General features: G+C 41.6%; 1 protein-coding gene across 1 annotated transcript in view; it reads left to right on the top strand.

Moving 5' to 3' along the window:
• The window catches only part of PPARGC1A (peroxisome proliferator-activated receptor gamma, coactivator 1 alpha), a 65963-nt gene that overhangs the window by 23076 nt on the left and 26979 nt on the right, over window positions 1-15908 (top strand). Inside the window, exons 3-5 of the mRNA XM_010077793.1 lie at window positions 12553-12747; window positions 13711-13833; window positions 14730-14934. Of these exons, the coding sequence (XP_010076095.1) occupies window positions 12553-12747; window positions 13711-13833; window positions 14730-14934 (523 nt within the window). The remainder of the gene's footprint in view (window positions 1-12552; window positions 12748-13710; window positions 13834-14729; window positions 14935-15908) is intronic.

Raw genomic sequence — 15908 nt, 5'->3', positions numbered from 1 at the left:
ACGGTGCCAAAATAATTTCATTTTCTTCTAAAGTCCCAGGCAGTGAGGTAGAAATGTCTCACTCAGACGTGCATTTTGGAATTAAAGAATTACATGTAATAAAGCGGATTTTTATTTTTACTCTCTTTTGATGCAACATGCAATGAGAGAGTGAGGACGCTGCATTAGAGTATCTTTTGATTTGCTATTTGCTATGTGTTAAACATTTATATTTCAAAGAAGCGTTTGTACCTATACCAAGTGTTTGGCAAATCCAACAGCTCATTAGATGTTAACAATAGCAATGCTGCTGAACACAAAGGATTCATAGGCAAAGTACCCCTCAGGCTATATCTCTGAGAGAAAAAGTGGCAAATAGAATCAGAAACTAATTAAATAGTCAGCTAAAGCAAGCATAACTTTAAAAAGCTCTAAAACTACCAAAAATGGAAACATATTACAGTTATCTGCATTCACAGTGCAGAACAAGTTTGGTAGTATTTAAGATAATTCTCTAGTGCCTGCTATTTTTAGTCCAAGGGTAAGCTTCTGTAAGAGCCTTTCAGCGTTGCATCCCTTTAACCTGGCCTAACAAGCTAAGCCAGTAAGCTGTCTGATTTCCGTCTTACAGGAGGCAGAGAGATAGCTAAAACAAACCATTTGTGGTGAAAACGCTCAGCCTGTCTTGTCTTAAGTGCTTTCTTCGTGCAGATATTTTTTTTCAAGCGTCCCACTATTAAGTGTTGCTTGTCAGAGACCAGAATGTCAGGCTTTGCTGTCTGGAAATCGTAGAAGCACAGGAATGAAAGGAGGATTTTATAGACCCAGCCTAATGGAAATAAACATTTCTGCATTGCCACCGGTGACACCCAATCGGGGCAGTTTAAGCTGTTGCTGTCGATGCGTATGAGGAAAAGGGAACACATTTAGTTTTTCTTGGGGAAGGAAGGGCAGACATGAAGGGCCTGATTTGCTTCTCAGTTACACTTAATCAGTCCTGGCTTAACTCCATTGATTTCGCCAGGTAACGCTTGGTAACGCTCTAATCCAAGGGAAATCAAGCTGGGGTTGGCGTTACGCTCCCTGTGCTGCCGGAGCTCAGGTTTGGGGCACCCTTTGCTGTTGGAACAGGGGGCAAGGCCACATGCAGCTGTAGAACACTGCAGTGCTCATTCCACTCTGGCTGTTTGGTGTTGCAGGTGGATAAAACTTTGCAATATTATCAACTTACAGATAGCTCTTTTTTTGCTGGAAATACTATGTGGTTCCCCTCCTAATTGAATTGAATGAAGTGCAACCGTGTTTACTTTCTTCTCTCTCCCCCCCTTCCCCTCCCTCTCTCTCCTTTTCTTCCTCCCCTTTCTCTCTGATGGTGTGTGTATAATCCTTACATACGTTTACAAAACAGGATTTTATTGCTACCTAAACACAAATGGTCCCACCCGCTTCTCTCAGCCAGCTGGGCAAGACTTGGGTGCAGTGTCCTGTCCTCTGCCTGAATGGGTAGAAACAGAAGTCATCCTGCCTAGGTTGATGGTGGTAGCTCCAGCCTGCTACCCCCAGAAGTGTCACTTAAATGGGTTTTCCTTTCTCAGGACACTGGATCAGGAGTGCAGCTCTTTCGCCTTGGGCTGTTTCCAGTCCACAGCTGCCTTCCCCTCTTTCTTTCCCCTCATTTTGGCTGCTGATAGAGCAGGGCTAAGTGTCTCTATGCAAAAGGTAGGCCATCTGAGCCAGGAAAACATGGCTGTGTTGAAGCCAGTGACCTGCAGGGTCCCACCTCTGATTTAGTATTCAAATGGCTGCAATTTACTTATAATTCCTGGGGGCACATCCCATGGGTATTTGGCTGTGCAGCTACATAGGCTCAAATTATAACTTGTGTTAACTTCAGTGAGGATAACTTTTAAATTGAAGATGCACTTGACGTGAACAAATATGTCAGTTCATTTCCAGTAGGGAATGTGAGCACAGCGACTACCACATTGTAGGCAAGATGAACCCAAGCCACTTTTGAACTCATCGTCATAGCAATGTGGTGCTCCACTGCAAAACTCACTTGATAAGGAGTAAGAATTAACCCTTACTGGCCTCTGGCTGGACTGCCGTTGGTCCTGGAACAGGTTGGTACACATACTGTATGCAGGAGCTGCTGTTCTCAGTTTCAGAATCAACATACCTGAAGAGCAGAGGACCAGGTCCCCAGCTAGTGTAGATCTGCATAGCTCTGTTAAAACCTGTGGAGAGGCCCTAATTTACAGCAGCTGAACATCTGGGCCCAAGTTCTTTTTATTTTAATTACTAGCAGGATTAAATAGAAGTACCCCAAATTATTTATTGTAGGTGCTGTGGCAGCATCTCAAAGACGAATTGTAAATCAGGACACCGTTGTGAAAGGGGTTGTGTGAACACATAACAAAAAGACAGTCCCTGCCTAAAGGAACTTACGGCCTAATTAATAATGATATTTAGTGCAATGATAACTACAGCTTGACTTGACTGCCTGTTATAGGTCATTTTTAAAGAGGGCAAAAAAAATGCCCAGGTTAATTTTCACCATTTCCTATGAAACAGGCCCTGGTTAACATCAGTGCCTCACAGAGAAAAATACAGTCTTTTACATCATACAAATGGGGGTGTGGTGATCAGGAACACACACTTTTTAAAAGACTAGCAGAGGATAAGCAATATATTCAGTTTTGACAGAGAAATAAATAGAAGAGAGGCATCTGCAGTGGGAACTCTAGCGTGCACCACAGTATGCATGCACTAAATAACTCTGCTGGGTTGGCTGAGGGTAAATTAACAAGATAGCCTTAGTGTAAACTAGCAAATTAGTTTTACATTTTAGCATCGACCCCATTTTATCAACATTATCTGTGAAGACTAGTGAGTTCCAGGAAACTTAGAAATGAGACGACAGTGGATGTGCTCTAGAGGAGGCTTTGGAACAGATAGCTCTTCTGTGATCTTTAATGTTTTTTAACGTTTTCTGTTTTAAAATCACTATCTCTAGTTTATGATTCAATTCACATACACAAAATTGCACTGAAAGAACATTAAAATCTTAGCGCCTAGTGACAAATCAAGGAAATAAATAGTTAAAGATATTATGAGACATCTAAACGAATCCAAATGCTTAACCAGCGGAAAATTCAGACACATCTCCTCATCCTGAAGAGTGTCCTCTGTGGTTGTAGGGGTTTACTGTTCAATCACTACTTTTGGAGGCAAGGCCTTATTTGCCTACTGGGACAAGCTTACATTTTGTTTTCATGGGACTGTAAAAGCAAACTGAAACGCGTGGCAAAATGCACCTATGATCTGTGCTGTGTTAAAGCCTATACCTATTAGCACTTTCCTTACTGTGGCATCTCCACGTTCTCACTTGGTGCTTATAATAAAGAAGCCTTTTATTGCTTTCAGCCTAGGGCACTCACAGACGGGGTACCTGGGGTGTTCTCTCAGCTGAGCATCTCCTTAGGTGTGGGAACACCAGTGAAGTTTTTTGAAATTTTTTTAGCCTAGTGTGAGTAGAGCGTGCGTATCTACCTTACGATACTTTTTGTTCCTCTTCATGGTAATTTCCTCTGTTTTTTTAGGGCTAATGTATACTATATTTATTTATTTTATCTAGATAAACCATATCTCTAAATGGTATGTGTGTCACCCAACACGTCTGCTGGTATGTACCAGAAGGATGTTGGAGCCATTGCTGTGAAACTTAAGGACAGGAGTATAGCTGCTTAGGTAAAAGATACAGAGTTAATGCGTCTTCAGCCTTGTAAACAAGTCTTTGTGTTGTGTCTGAATAAACTCTTTTAGCCAGCTCAGATCAGATGGCAGCCATCCAGTAAGATCACAATAAAAATTGATGGGAAGCCCAGATGTATTAATGACGTACTGATCCATTCATGCTGCAGGTCTAAGGAAAACTGGTGTTTTTCTTTGTGAGAGACATGACTTGTGTTTGTCATACCTGTTCAACAGGCACAGTGGTAGGTTTGGTGAAGCTGAACACACTCAAAAACTAAAACATCATAAAAAGCATTTAATGAAGTTGATACTTTACAAGTGATAATTTCCTGGTCAAATTAAATTCCAATTTTCTAACAGTAAAAGCACCAGATAAAAATGTCCTATTTCACTTTCTAAAAAGGAATTTTTCAGTGTGTTCTGTTTGCACAGCATTTCCACATAATTTAACAAAATTTAAAAATATATGTAAAATCTTCTCTGCTATACTGTATATAATTTTACCCTGAAATTTATATTTGTGTAGAGTCATAAATATCTAGAAAGAAGTAGGGTTTATGATAGACAACCTGACACATCCGATATAATTAAAACTAAAGCAAATGCAACAGTGAAACAGAGAATGAACAAAAGCGACAAGAGGAAGCTTCATAGTTTGCAAAGGAAGGGTCTAAACTACCACTCAGGTGCATTTTTTAGAGATGTCTGTCATTATCAAGAGAAAAAAGAAGCTTTTACATCAATTACACGTGTGAAATAATCACTGCAAAATACATGTAGCTATTTTTTTCCCAGAACATGCCATGCTGTCTAACAAAGGTATATGAATGTTGAAAAATTTTATGTCAGTGCATAGAGAGATTACTGTAGGCATGTACCATAAATCAAGTAAATAAATAAATCTGAGCAAGCAGTGTTTGAATATTTGGACTGAAATACTGCTGACACCGCCACTGAAAGCTCTGCAACGGAGAGTCTCAGACATCTTCCCTACCTGATGCTGTAGCCTGTAGCCTTCGTTTCCCTGCTTCGCTCTTCTTGCAGTACTCATTCCTCCGTAGAACTTGTCTGGATTGGGCCCCTTGGCCATGAACTGTGGCTCTTTACCCTCCTGTATATTTTAGGTGCGCAATAATAATTAAAAATCTCTGTCTGGGTTGTTGCTCAGGACCTTATCACGTGCATGAACGGTTGCCTGTAAAAGGGAAAGGAGGATGGGTAAGAGGAGCCGTGTGGTGCGCAGGGGGAAACTGCTGGGTGGTGGGCTCGGTGGGCAGCCTGCGTATCCTCTTGCACCCTGGGCAGGGAGCTACTCCTGAAGGTCGGGATGCCCGTCCTGTCTCCCCCCTCCCCAGCAGCAGCTCACCCACCTGTCTGCTCAACCCGGCTTCCCCACCAGTGCTGGCAGGCAGCAAACTTCACCTCCCCCTTTGCTGCTCTTGAGCGTCTTGCGCAGCAGAGGAAAACTCCCAGCCTTTCTTTCTTCCATGGCTCCTCGTCAGGCTCTTCCTCCCCTTTGCGCTTCTGCCTTTTAAGCCCTGCTCTTGCTTTTCCCCGCCAGTGCCATAGGTGGAGTTTTGGGCTTTGGTCGTGCAGAGCTCTGCCCAAACCTAGGCCACTGCAGGCTGGACAAGACATGCCAGGTCTTCTCTTCCCCCTGCAGCTCCCCAGCCATGAGGAGCAGGTGGTCTTCCCCAGCGCTGGGCAAGGCAGCAGGATGGTATGTGTATGGCGTGCCTCCGCGTTACGGAAGTGCGGTTCCTGGTTCCTCTGTTTGGTAATGCTGTTACAGTATCAAGTCCTGTACAAGTTAAAAAGCCCCTCTGGTGAGCTAACCCAGTCCAAAACATAGGTAATGCATTTATTTAGTAATTGGCAAATTAGCCTATGTAGTCAGTAAATGCTGAGGCCCAAACCACTGCTAAGATGATTTGCTTTCAGGTGTTTTCTCAGTATTGTGCTCAGCATCAAGTATAAATTGAATAGAGTGACCTTTTTGATACTGAGTCAAATTGACTGCATTTCCAAAGATTCTGTGGTTTCAATTACCATAAATTTTTGATATTGGTTCTACCACCAGTGCACTGATTCCAGCACGGCAATATCTTATCATTGGTCCCCTTAACACAGTCAAGGGCACGATAACTTGCTCTCAGATGATCTTTTGTTTTGTCTTTTTCCCCAGAATCAAAGATTACTATCATAAAGGGGAGGGATGCAGTTTACACGAATGAAATTGGAATGGCTTGCAAAACATGAATGAATTTTGGTCAGAAGATGTAAAATAGGTTACAGGTTGCTAGCTGGATCCTCAGTTTGTGAGATAAGTAAGTCAATTAGTAGCTCTTCAGTTTATTAGAGACTTAATTGCCAGGCTGTAATGGAAACTTCTGAACTGCAACAACTCGTTAAAAGCAATAAAAAAAGTTACTTTATGGTAGAAGAATATTTAGTAGGTTCTTTTAAACTGACATGTTTAGCTTATAGCAGAAAGGTTAGATTTTTCACCTGAAAAGATAGTCCACTTCACAGGAGCTATGGCAACGTTACTGCAGGTGATTGAGGGTATGATCTTAAAGAAAACCCTATTTGCAAATGGCCTGTGCTCTGGTTTTGCGCTGAGATGCTCTAATCCCAGGTACTTGACAGAAGTTTTATGAAGTCAGGTGAGTGTGGCCCTTTTTAAGAGAGAAAGTAACCTGGGTTCAGGTACCGAGAATAAACACAAGAACTTTTTGAGACTAGAAATACACACCATGTTGAGTATATGAATAACAATAAATATTGTTACTTTTATGTTGTTATGCCCTGGAGAAGAGAGGGAGGGAGTGAATGCTGCAGGTGCTCCCATCTCCTTCAGCCTGCAGACCTTGTGCAGGTCCTTCCTGTGGCCTGTGGTGCCATAATGTCCCTGGGAGTGGTGCTGGGAGTTTGTTCCACTCCAGGGACCTGGCTCTGGACGTCAAGCATTGCAGTACCTGCATTGTGTATAATTACACTATTTATTTAACATCATTCTGGGGAGAGTGGGATGGCAGAGCATACTGCTTCAGGTCTGTGCAATATCTCCAGAAATTCAGCTGGAGTTAAGCTTTTACATAAATACAGGGATGTGGTCAGTCCTACACATGAGATACATATGCAGTCCATACGTTGGGCAATGGGACAACCAAAATTAGAAGGCAAAGTCTGGATTAAAATGGCCTTTGCCTACAGGTGCATGTCAGGAGTATGAGTGTAGCTGTCTCCTTCAAGATTAAGAGAAGATCTCTTGTTTCCTTCCCATACCCTAAAGGCATTTGCACATTTGCACAATTTGTGGTAATTAATCCCCGCGTTACTACTATGTATAAAGAAACCTGGCTGTAATTTTCTCCTAGTGGGACTCCATTTTGTTTTTAAAGATAATTGATAGCTCTGGACTTAAGCATTTCAATTATGGGAGTGTCTCTTGGGGACCAGACTAACAGACCTTGGAAAACATTCTAATGCAAATGCATCATGTGGATTTTTACTGTGAGACAGCGCAAGACGCCTAAGGATTTGCAAAGCAGTTTACCAGTAAAGTAAAAGCTGAAATAATTCTCAAAATATATAATGGCGTGGGACTGGCTGTGAGCAGGCAGGGTGGAACAAGTGGTTCTCTGCTTGGACCACTGGTTTCTCTTTGGCCCTGGGAGAAAATACTGCCAGGTACAGCCAGCTCTGAGTTGAGGAGAAGGAGGCACTTGCTTTGGACAGCAGATTGAGAAGGCAGCAAAATCACCATGACAGCACTGTCTCTGCCGGTGTTGTGGGAGGCTGGCTCCTTCTGCTTCAGAAGAGAGAAAACTTGGGCTGTAATTCTTCCCTTTCGCCGTCCCTGACCTCAGCTCTCATTTTTCACTAGCAGGAGCAGGAAGACCTGCATCCTAATCCCCTTCCCTCCTCCTACCTTCCTTGTGCTTCTGCCCAGCCTGCGGCTCCTTATCCTCGGGTGGAAAAGCTTGGTTTGTGGGGCCAGGACTGAGATACCATCTGCTCCTACAGCTGCATGCTTGCTGGTGGGAGGGGCTCAGGGCTGGGCTGGTGTTGGTGAGGTTTTCGGTGCCTCTGCACCCCTATGTGCAAAAAGGGCTAATCTGTACTCCTCATTTCTCCTAGCAGTGTGAATCATAAGGACATTCTTATTCCAAAATGTGTCATTAAGGAATTAAATCCTGTTGGAAGTCCCAGATGTGCTCACAAGTCATTTTTGTGCTTTTGAAAGTAGTGTCCTAATGTATTAGTATTTTTAGATCACTCAGATATTTTCAGCTGGAGGAAAATCTTCTATTTTCTTTGTTAATTGTGCTATGGATAGATCTTAGACTACTGAGGAGAAATGAGTCGATACATTGAAATGGTGATCCCTTGTGAGTTCAGGTGTACACCTGGCTGCTCTGAATTGCTTAGCGAGCTGGGCTGCTGGAGCGGTGACAGCTTCTACCAGCTGCAGATCTGTCCCAAAGTCTCCTGGGCTTTTTACGAAGACGTGGCAAACTGCTACTGCTCCCAGCTCCTTGGGGCTGTGGATTAATACCGCAGTTTAGACCGAGATCTTTCAGGATGAACCACAACAGGCCCCTGCACTGTTCAAGTTACCAGTAAAGAAACTGTAGAGCATCATCATTCATTAGCTGATTTCAGTAAGCAAAAGCTGTGCATGTACATTGCAAATGAAAGGCGGAGGGGAATCAACCAGAGGGAATATGTTGGAGATACTGTTAACATTTGGAAATTATTTTCTAAATGATGGGCTTGACCCTTTTCTGGAGAGAGTCGGCATACCCATACTGATTGTGGGAGCGCTACAGGAGAATCCCGAGTCAGGACATCTGCACACCGGCTTCAAGGTTTTCAAAAAGGGATTGGTGATGGTAATGACAGTGGTTTTAAAATTTTGCATGATTTTTTTAAAGAAAATAATACGGAAAAATCACAACATTGCTCAATATATGCACCCTAAAGGGACACGTGGAAGACAAGGTGGCCGAGTCTCCATTACAGCTCAGTCTTTGGCCTCTGTAATGGGTTTGCTGACAAGTAACAGGTGTTACGGACGTAAAATGCTAACCACGAGGTAACTCAGCTCCATCAATAGGCAGAACAAGCAAAAGAGAAAGAATTATCAGGGGTAGAGGATTTAAATACCTTTGTGTGGGTAAATTATCAACTCACTTCAGATAGCTTTTCACTGACCAAAGAGAGAATATCTCTGGAGACATTTTACTGAAGGCAGAAACCCAATTAGAATAACATTGTTACACAACTAATAAAGTGTTTTCAGACAGAGAATTATTTTTAGTGCTGTAGTAATATTAAAGCATTAGAGCAAAACATGTAAAAGCAGAGAAGAGTGCAGTTAGAAACTTTTCATCGTCTTTAGGCTCCTGGATCACTAATTTTTGAGGATTGGTTGGTGTTCTGGCAGTTTACAGCACTAGCTGGCTTTCCCTATTGGGTTCGCCCACACACAGTGACACTAATGCCAAATCTTATTTCTTTTTGGAACTAACACCTTTCTGGATATACTAGAAACTTCTGATGTCAGAAACATGGAAGCACGTTCATTCAGTGATGTACTCGGGTTCTTTTGCCTCCTTCAGCTGGATGGAAAGTTACAGCGGTCAAAAAACCTCTGGCCCAATGTCTTTATGTTAAACTAACAACCAAGGATGTTAAGGAGTCCATGCAGTGTGGCTGGGAAGTGATGCATAACTGCTTCTGCATTAAAAAGACCCCTTAGTTAGCAAGATGCCATCATTATGAATTATTTTCATTAAGTTTTTAGTACTTGTATGTATTTGTCGTGCGGCTTTACATTCAAGATTACCCTCCATCCCTTTTTCTTACTCACTCTACTTCACTTAGGTGGTCTAAATACTTAGTATCTCCTCCTTTAGATGGAAGCAAACCCTTTCAGTGTGACCCTGCTTGGAAGTTAGGGACATGGTGGAGTGAGTTCCTGAGAGAACATGGCACATCCTCTGACCTTGGCAGAGATCAAAGGTGCTGAGCTCCTCCTGATTAACCGAGCTTGTGTGATGCGCAAGTTGGGTGCCAGTCTGAAATGTGAACTTGTGCAGAGGCAGTGCTGAAACTGTGAAAGAGCCTGCATTTGGCCATGGCGTTGCTTCTCCCCAGTGCTGTCAACACCAAGACTCAGGTTGCAATAGCAGAGCAGAAAGCTGCTGCTTCAGTGATTATTGCTCAGACATTGAGGTACCCAACCGTCTCTCCCTCTGCATCTCCCCTCAGCACCATTTCTGCTGTATCTAATAATTATGTTTCTTTATAAACAGTAATTTAGGATAATTAGGAGCAATAGCATAGTTAAACCTTTAAAAGGTTATCTAGCAATGTCATTTTCTTGACTAATGTGTTCCTGCTGCCATGTCGTTTGTGAATAGACATGTGTTAGCCAGCTAGTGTGCTTCATCTGTGGTGACTTTGATTTATTTGCTCTGTAAATTGGGACTGAAGCAATAATGGAAAGTGACATTAATTGTTTAACAGAGTCCTCTTTGTCACATCCTCTGCTTTCTCTGGGGTGTTTGAATGTTGAAACTTGTACAAAACTAATTGAAATTGCTGTGATGAGGACGGGTGTCCACTCAACTTTCTGTTCTTGAATGTCAGTGCACTTGAATGTCTGTTTAAAGCACGAGAGCTGAGCAGCTAACAGCAAATATCAGGATTTCTTCTGGCATGCTATTATTAAAGAAGGCATTCCCCTTTAGAAATAGTAACACTTCCAGCTTTGTTGTCAGCTTTATAAGCTGCAGGGCTCAGCGGTGCACCCCACCAGCTAGACTTGCTGGAGAAGTTCCTCGTGCGGGACTGGGGGGCAGGCAGCCAGACCCCCTGTGGCCCCCCCAGGGCTGAGGATTGGCTCTCACCACTATTCATCCCACCACCGGTGAGGGGCTGGAAATGCCATTGGAAAAAAAAATCAGTACTTTGTTACATTGCAAAGCACTTTTTTCCCCAATAATGCCTTTTTTGGACTTTTCTAGAAGTGATACCATAATTTTTCTCTTCTCTCAAAAAGTGGCTGTGAAGTGGTGCATTTGGAGCATGGCTTTATTTGCAAGCTGGCTTCCCTCTGCTTATTTCCATACTCTGCTCACTGAATTATCGTGGCACTGTGCATATGTCTGCTTGGTATGGTGGAAATCACCAGATACCACGACTTAGGCTCTTTTTCTCAGAGGCCGAGACCCTTTTGGCCTTTAAAGTAAATGTTTCTCGTTAGCATTAGGTTTGCCTGAGTGTTTGTTTCTTGGGATGATGCTGTAAACACCAGAAGAGTCTGTGCTCTGCTGTAGCTTTCTGGCTAGAAGACAAAGCTTTTCTGTAAGAAGCCATGAGGTGTGATTTGGAGGAGAAGCCTGGCAGGAGGAATTATCTGTGTGGTTTATGAGCATCTCTGTTTGGAGTCCGATAGATACAGTATTACTGGAAAAAAAGCCATGCTGAAGTGATACACAGATTCTGTTGATTTTTTTTTTTTATTCAGTTCTGACGTGTTACTGGCAATGTTTTGTTATTGACTTTTTTAACTTTTTTTTTTTTTTTTTTCAAAGGGAGAGCTTTTGTTTGTCTTACTGGTGTATTCCTTGCTAGGTCACTCTTAAACTGTGAGATTGGAACTTACCTGAAATCTCTTTGGAGTGTGAACCTGGAGCATGATGAGCCACTCTGAAGCTGGTGGAAGAACTCACAATTTGATATCCCTAGAATCAATCAGTGGAAGGCTTTTTGTTTACTTTAATAGCACTAGGATCAGCCTAGGAATCCCAGATAATTGATCTGTCAAGATCAATTTCCAATCTTTTGAAAAAATAAATATAATGATTTTTACACAATTCTATTCCTCAGAACTCTCAGGACTCCAAAAATCTGTACCTTAATATACAGTAGGGACTGTATTTCATTAAAAAATCAGAAGACATTTAAATTTACTCAATTTGACAAAAAGAAGTGTTGTTGCTGAAATAAGATATCTAATATAAATTAACATTACAGCCACATCTGATTAGGAATTAATCTACTTTTTATAATTGCAGTCTGAATTAGATAAATGCATACAATAGTCACATTGAGCACTCAAGCGACATAACTCAAAAGGACGACTTCAAAGGCAACCTGCCGAATACATGTCCTTAGAAGAAACCCAAAGAGTCTGCCATTTACAATATAGGTCCTGATGGCTAGTCTTACGCCAAAATGCTCAGGAATGAGAAGTTGTTTGTTTGGGTTTGGAGCAAGGATTTCCAGTAGTGTGAAAGAGAAACCCTTTCTGGCTTACACCGAGCCGCCTATGTGAACAAGGTTTTCCCAGATTTCACTGGTGATTCATTTTGGTCTTCTGATTAGCTGTCTGATTCTCTGACTCCAGTAATTTTGTCAGGTCAGTCAGCTGGTGTTCAGTGTTGAAAAGAGAAAGAAAGAGACAGCCTGGGCTGACACCATCATTAGGTGTCAGCAGCGTAGGCACATCCTGTAATACAATCCCTGGGTGATTACTTATCATTGTTAACACCTGATTTTGAAAAAGAGTTGTGGAAGAAAAGTAAACTAGAGCAATACACTGCAAGTGCAAAGAGGTTTCTCCTGAATGCAGAGATGGATCATTTTATTGCACTTAATTGCGTCTTCTGAGATTCTGTTGCAGGTTACTGTTTCAAGGGCTGGTTTAACTATGTTTTGACTGCTTTTTCGCATACAGAGGCATCATTTTGCTCTTTTTCTCTTCTCACCTGTTACCACTTTCTGTTTTGTCCTCTCCCACAGAAGATAGATGAAGAGAGTGAGGCAAACTTGCTAGCTGTTCTCACTGAAACACTGGACAGCATCCCTGTGGATGAGGATGGATTGCCTTCATTTGATGCACTGACCGATGGAGATGTGACCAACGAAAATGCCGCTAGCCCTTCCCCAATGCCTGACGGCACCCCTCCAACTCAGGAGGCAGAAGAGCCGTCTCTAGTAAGAATCCTTCCTACTGTTTAACAGGAATTGGATGTGCCTCTGGCTACCCACTGCATGGGTATGATGTAGTCACAGTAAGGTCTGGACTTTTCATTTAGACTGGAAAGGAAAATCAAGTAAAGAAATGAAGATTAAGCAGGGAAAAAAACCCCACCAGATAGCCATAGGATGAGTAATAAGGCAATCTATTTAAAAGTGTGTTGAAGAGATTGGTTTTGAGATTCTTGTGCTAATGGCTGACACTTTTGCTTTTCATTCTGTTCAAATAAGTTAGGATAATGGTTTTTAATCCATATTACATTTCTCGGGGCTCTTTCTGTATGTATGTTTATATGTCACTTTTGGTGATCGGTAAATAAAGGCCCATTGAGTCTGATGGGCCATGGGGCTAATTTTCTGCATTTAGCATTGATTTGACCAGTAAGCACCAGCTTAGTGCTAAATCAGGGCAAACCCAAACCTTGGGTGAGGATGTGGGTGAAACCTGATACACATTTTGCTTAGTAAAACCAGTTTGAGATGTGGTTCTGTTTCTGTTGAAAGCCCCTTGTCACTGGCTTCTGCAGAAGCAGAGCCAGATACGTGCATCTTGACGCTGTATCCATTAGTCTGTTAAATTTAACATCTATATTTAGATCAGAGGCCTCTTCTGTCAAAAAGATCACCAAGAATTTAATTTTGCTGTAGATTCAGAAATCCAAGACCCCTGTCATTTCTGCTTGCCCTGCAGTGTACTGCAGTAAAGCGAGCAGAAATATGCTGCCAAGCCAGAAGGAAATGAAATCTGTTTGCTCTGGTGAATATCGAGCCCTTCTTTCTGTTCTATTGTACTTTGCTTGATGAAATTGATATAGCTAATTTTAAGTAACTATGCAAAAATGTAGATAAGTCATTTTAATCCATAAAGATGCATAACTTTACTCTTTTCCTTCCACCTCCCTTTCCCTGATGTGTTTGTAGCTTAAGAAGCTCTTGCTGGCTCCAGCCAACACTCAGCTAAATTACAATGAATGCAGTGGTCTCAGCACACAAAACCATGCAAACACTAATCACAGGATCAGAACAAGCCCTGTGGTTGTTAAGGTACAAACTTAAATCTTTGTAATAAGGTAAAAAAGAAAAAAAAAGAAAAAGTGTAACAAGGTCTTTAATGCTTTCAGCAACCAAGCAAGCAGTAGATCTATATGTATTGTATTAATCTGCCTACTGTCTTGCAACTGCTTTAAAAAAAAAAACATGAACAGATTATAGACTGGGTTCTAGAAAATTACCTGAGCTCCTTTATGCTCTGAATATTTCATTTATGCTTTTTCTCTTGGCAGAGTTCAGTTGTTGTCCCACCGTCTGTTGCTCTTGCCTACTTTATTGATACACAGAGTAGTAGGGGGTACGATAAAATCTGCTGATGGGCTGGTGTTGTTTATGAGTGACTCCAGGATGTGGGACTACCATTTTACCAGCTGTCTGAGCTAAGAAAAATGACACTGGATTCTTGGAAAAAGATGTATATCAGCCATTAATGGGATAGAATGGGGGGCTCTGACATAATTCTGTTAGCAGGCAGTATTAAACAATGTTTGTCTTGCCGTTCACTGTAACTAAAAACGGAGCGTTTAGGGGTACTTAAGAGAGTTGTGAATACTGGGCTCCAGCAATCAGCAACAAATTAAGGTTTAAACCAGCTTATTTTTTTGTTCACAGTAAAGGCGCTGTAGGGTCTTGTTAGTTACATGTTGGTGAGTAGGAACATTGAAATGTAGGAGAAATGAAATAAAAAGCTGCATAAATGTCATTTAGGAATTTTAAATGTAATTTTCTTTCCTTGTTCTGCAAACAATTATTCACAGCTCATAGATCTAGTACACTTAAATTGAACACTTCATTGAAAATCTCATCTCTTTAGAAAACCTATATCCATTCTGATAAGGTTCAGCTCACTGATTTTATTTTATTTTATTTTATTTTGCTGTGTTTTTAAGAGTGAGAATTCATGGAGCAATAAAGCGAAGAGCATTTGTCAACAGCAAAAGCCTCAAAGACGTCCCTGCTCTGAACTTCTCAAATATCTGACTACGAGTGATGACCCTCCTCAGACCAAACCAACAGAGAACAGGAACAGCAGCAAAGAGAAATGCGCCTCCAAAAGGAAGCCCCATCTGCAGTCTCAGACAAATCATCTGCAAGGTAGGTGTGGGACCGCAGAGGACAGCTTTGGTACAAGCAGTAATGCAGGAAAGCTGAAATACCATGATTGTGAATACCCTCGATACCTCTTCTGTTCTTCGGATTAGTATTGTAAATCCGGCATCTCTTCTGTGTAGGGAGAATTTTAAAACAGTATAATGAAGTTAGAATTAGTTAGCTAGATTTAGCTTTTCAACAATTTTAATCCTCTCTCTATCTCCCCCAACCTCAGAAAAGGAATATCGGGGAAAAAAAAGTTCAACAAATACCACATGTTAATATACCAAGCTTGCTGGAGATATTTATTCATAGAGTACTGTACCGCTAAGAAATCATTATACCCCTAAACAAGCTGGGCAGGCCATTTCATTAGTGAGCTTTCTTTTTTTGCTAGCGTAAAACTGAAGGCATTGTTAACCTGCCACGTAGTCCTTAAGAGACAATAAATAGTGCTCTCAGTGCTACAGGGAAAGCAATAAATGTGTCATTCCTGTTAAAGCTGGAATGCTGGTTTGTAATTTTATTTTGTAAATAGTTGAAAGTTTAGCTGCCATCCTCATCTTTCTCTCTTTTTGGATTCTTTATGGCCAAAACTAAACACTTGTATTGACTTTTATTATCCTCCGATGCAAAAAGGACTGGTCTCTATTACAAGTAGTTTCTATGGCAGGCACGCAAGAGCTTAAAGATCCCTCTCTTGCTTTCTCTTCCCCTGCCTGTTTTTGCAAGATAAAGGAAAGCTGTAAAAGCTTACAAGCCCAGAGAGAGCTTTTTTAAAGTTACTGTTACTTTAAAATACATCTATGTATATGTATCATACCGGCACCTAGAAGGCCAGGTGCCTATCTCAGACACATCAGTGCAAATCCTGAATGACCCCACTATAGTCAATGGAACTATCTGGCTGCAACAGAGGTCAGGATATGACCCTAAATGTGGTGTTCTGGTATTTTTAAAGCAGCAATTGTAAACTG

This window comes from Pterocles gutturalis, unplaced genomic scaffold (genome assembly GCF_000699245.1).
Source record: "Pterocles gutturalis isolate BGI_N339 unplaced genomic scaffold, ASM69924v1 scaffold11973, whole genome shotgun sequence".
Classification (NCBI taxonomy): Eukaryota; Metazoa; Chordata; class Aves; order Pterocliformes; family Pteroclidae; genus Pterocles; species Pterocles gutturalis.
This window is presented reverse-complemented; position numbering and strand designations above follow the sequence as displayed.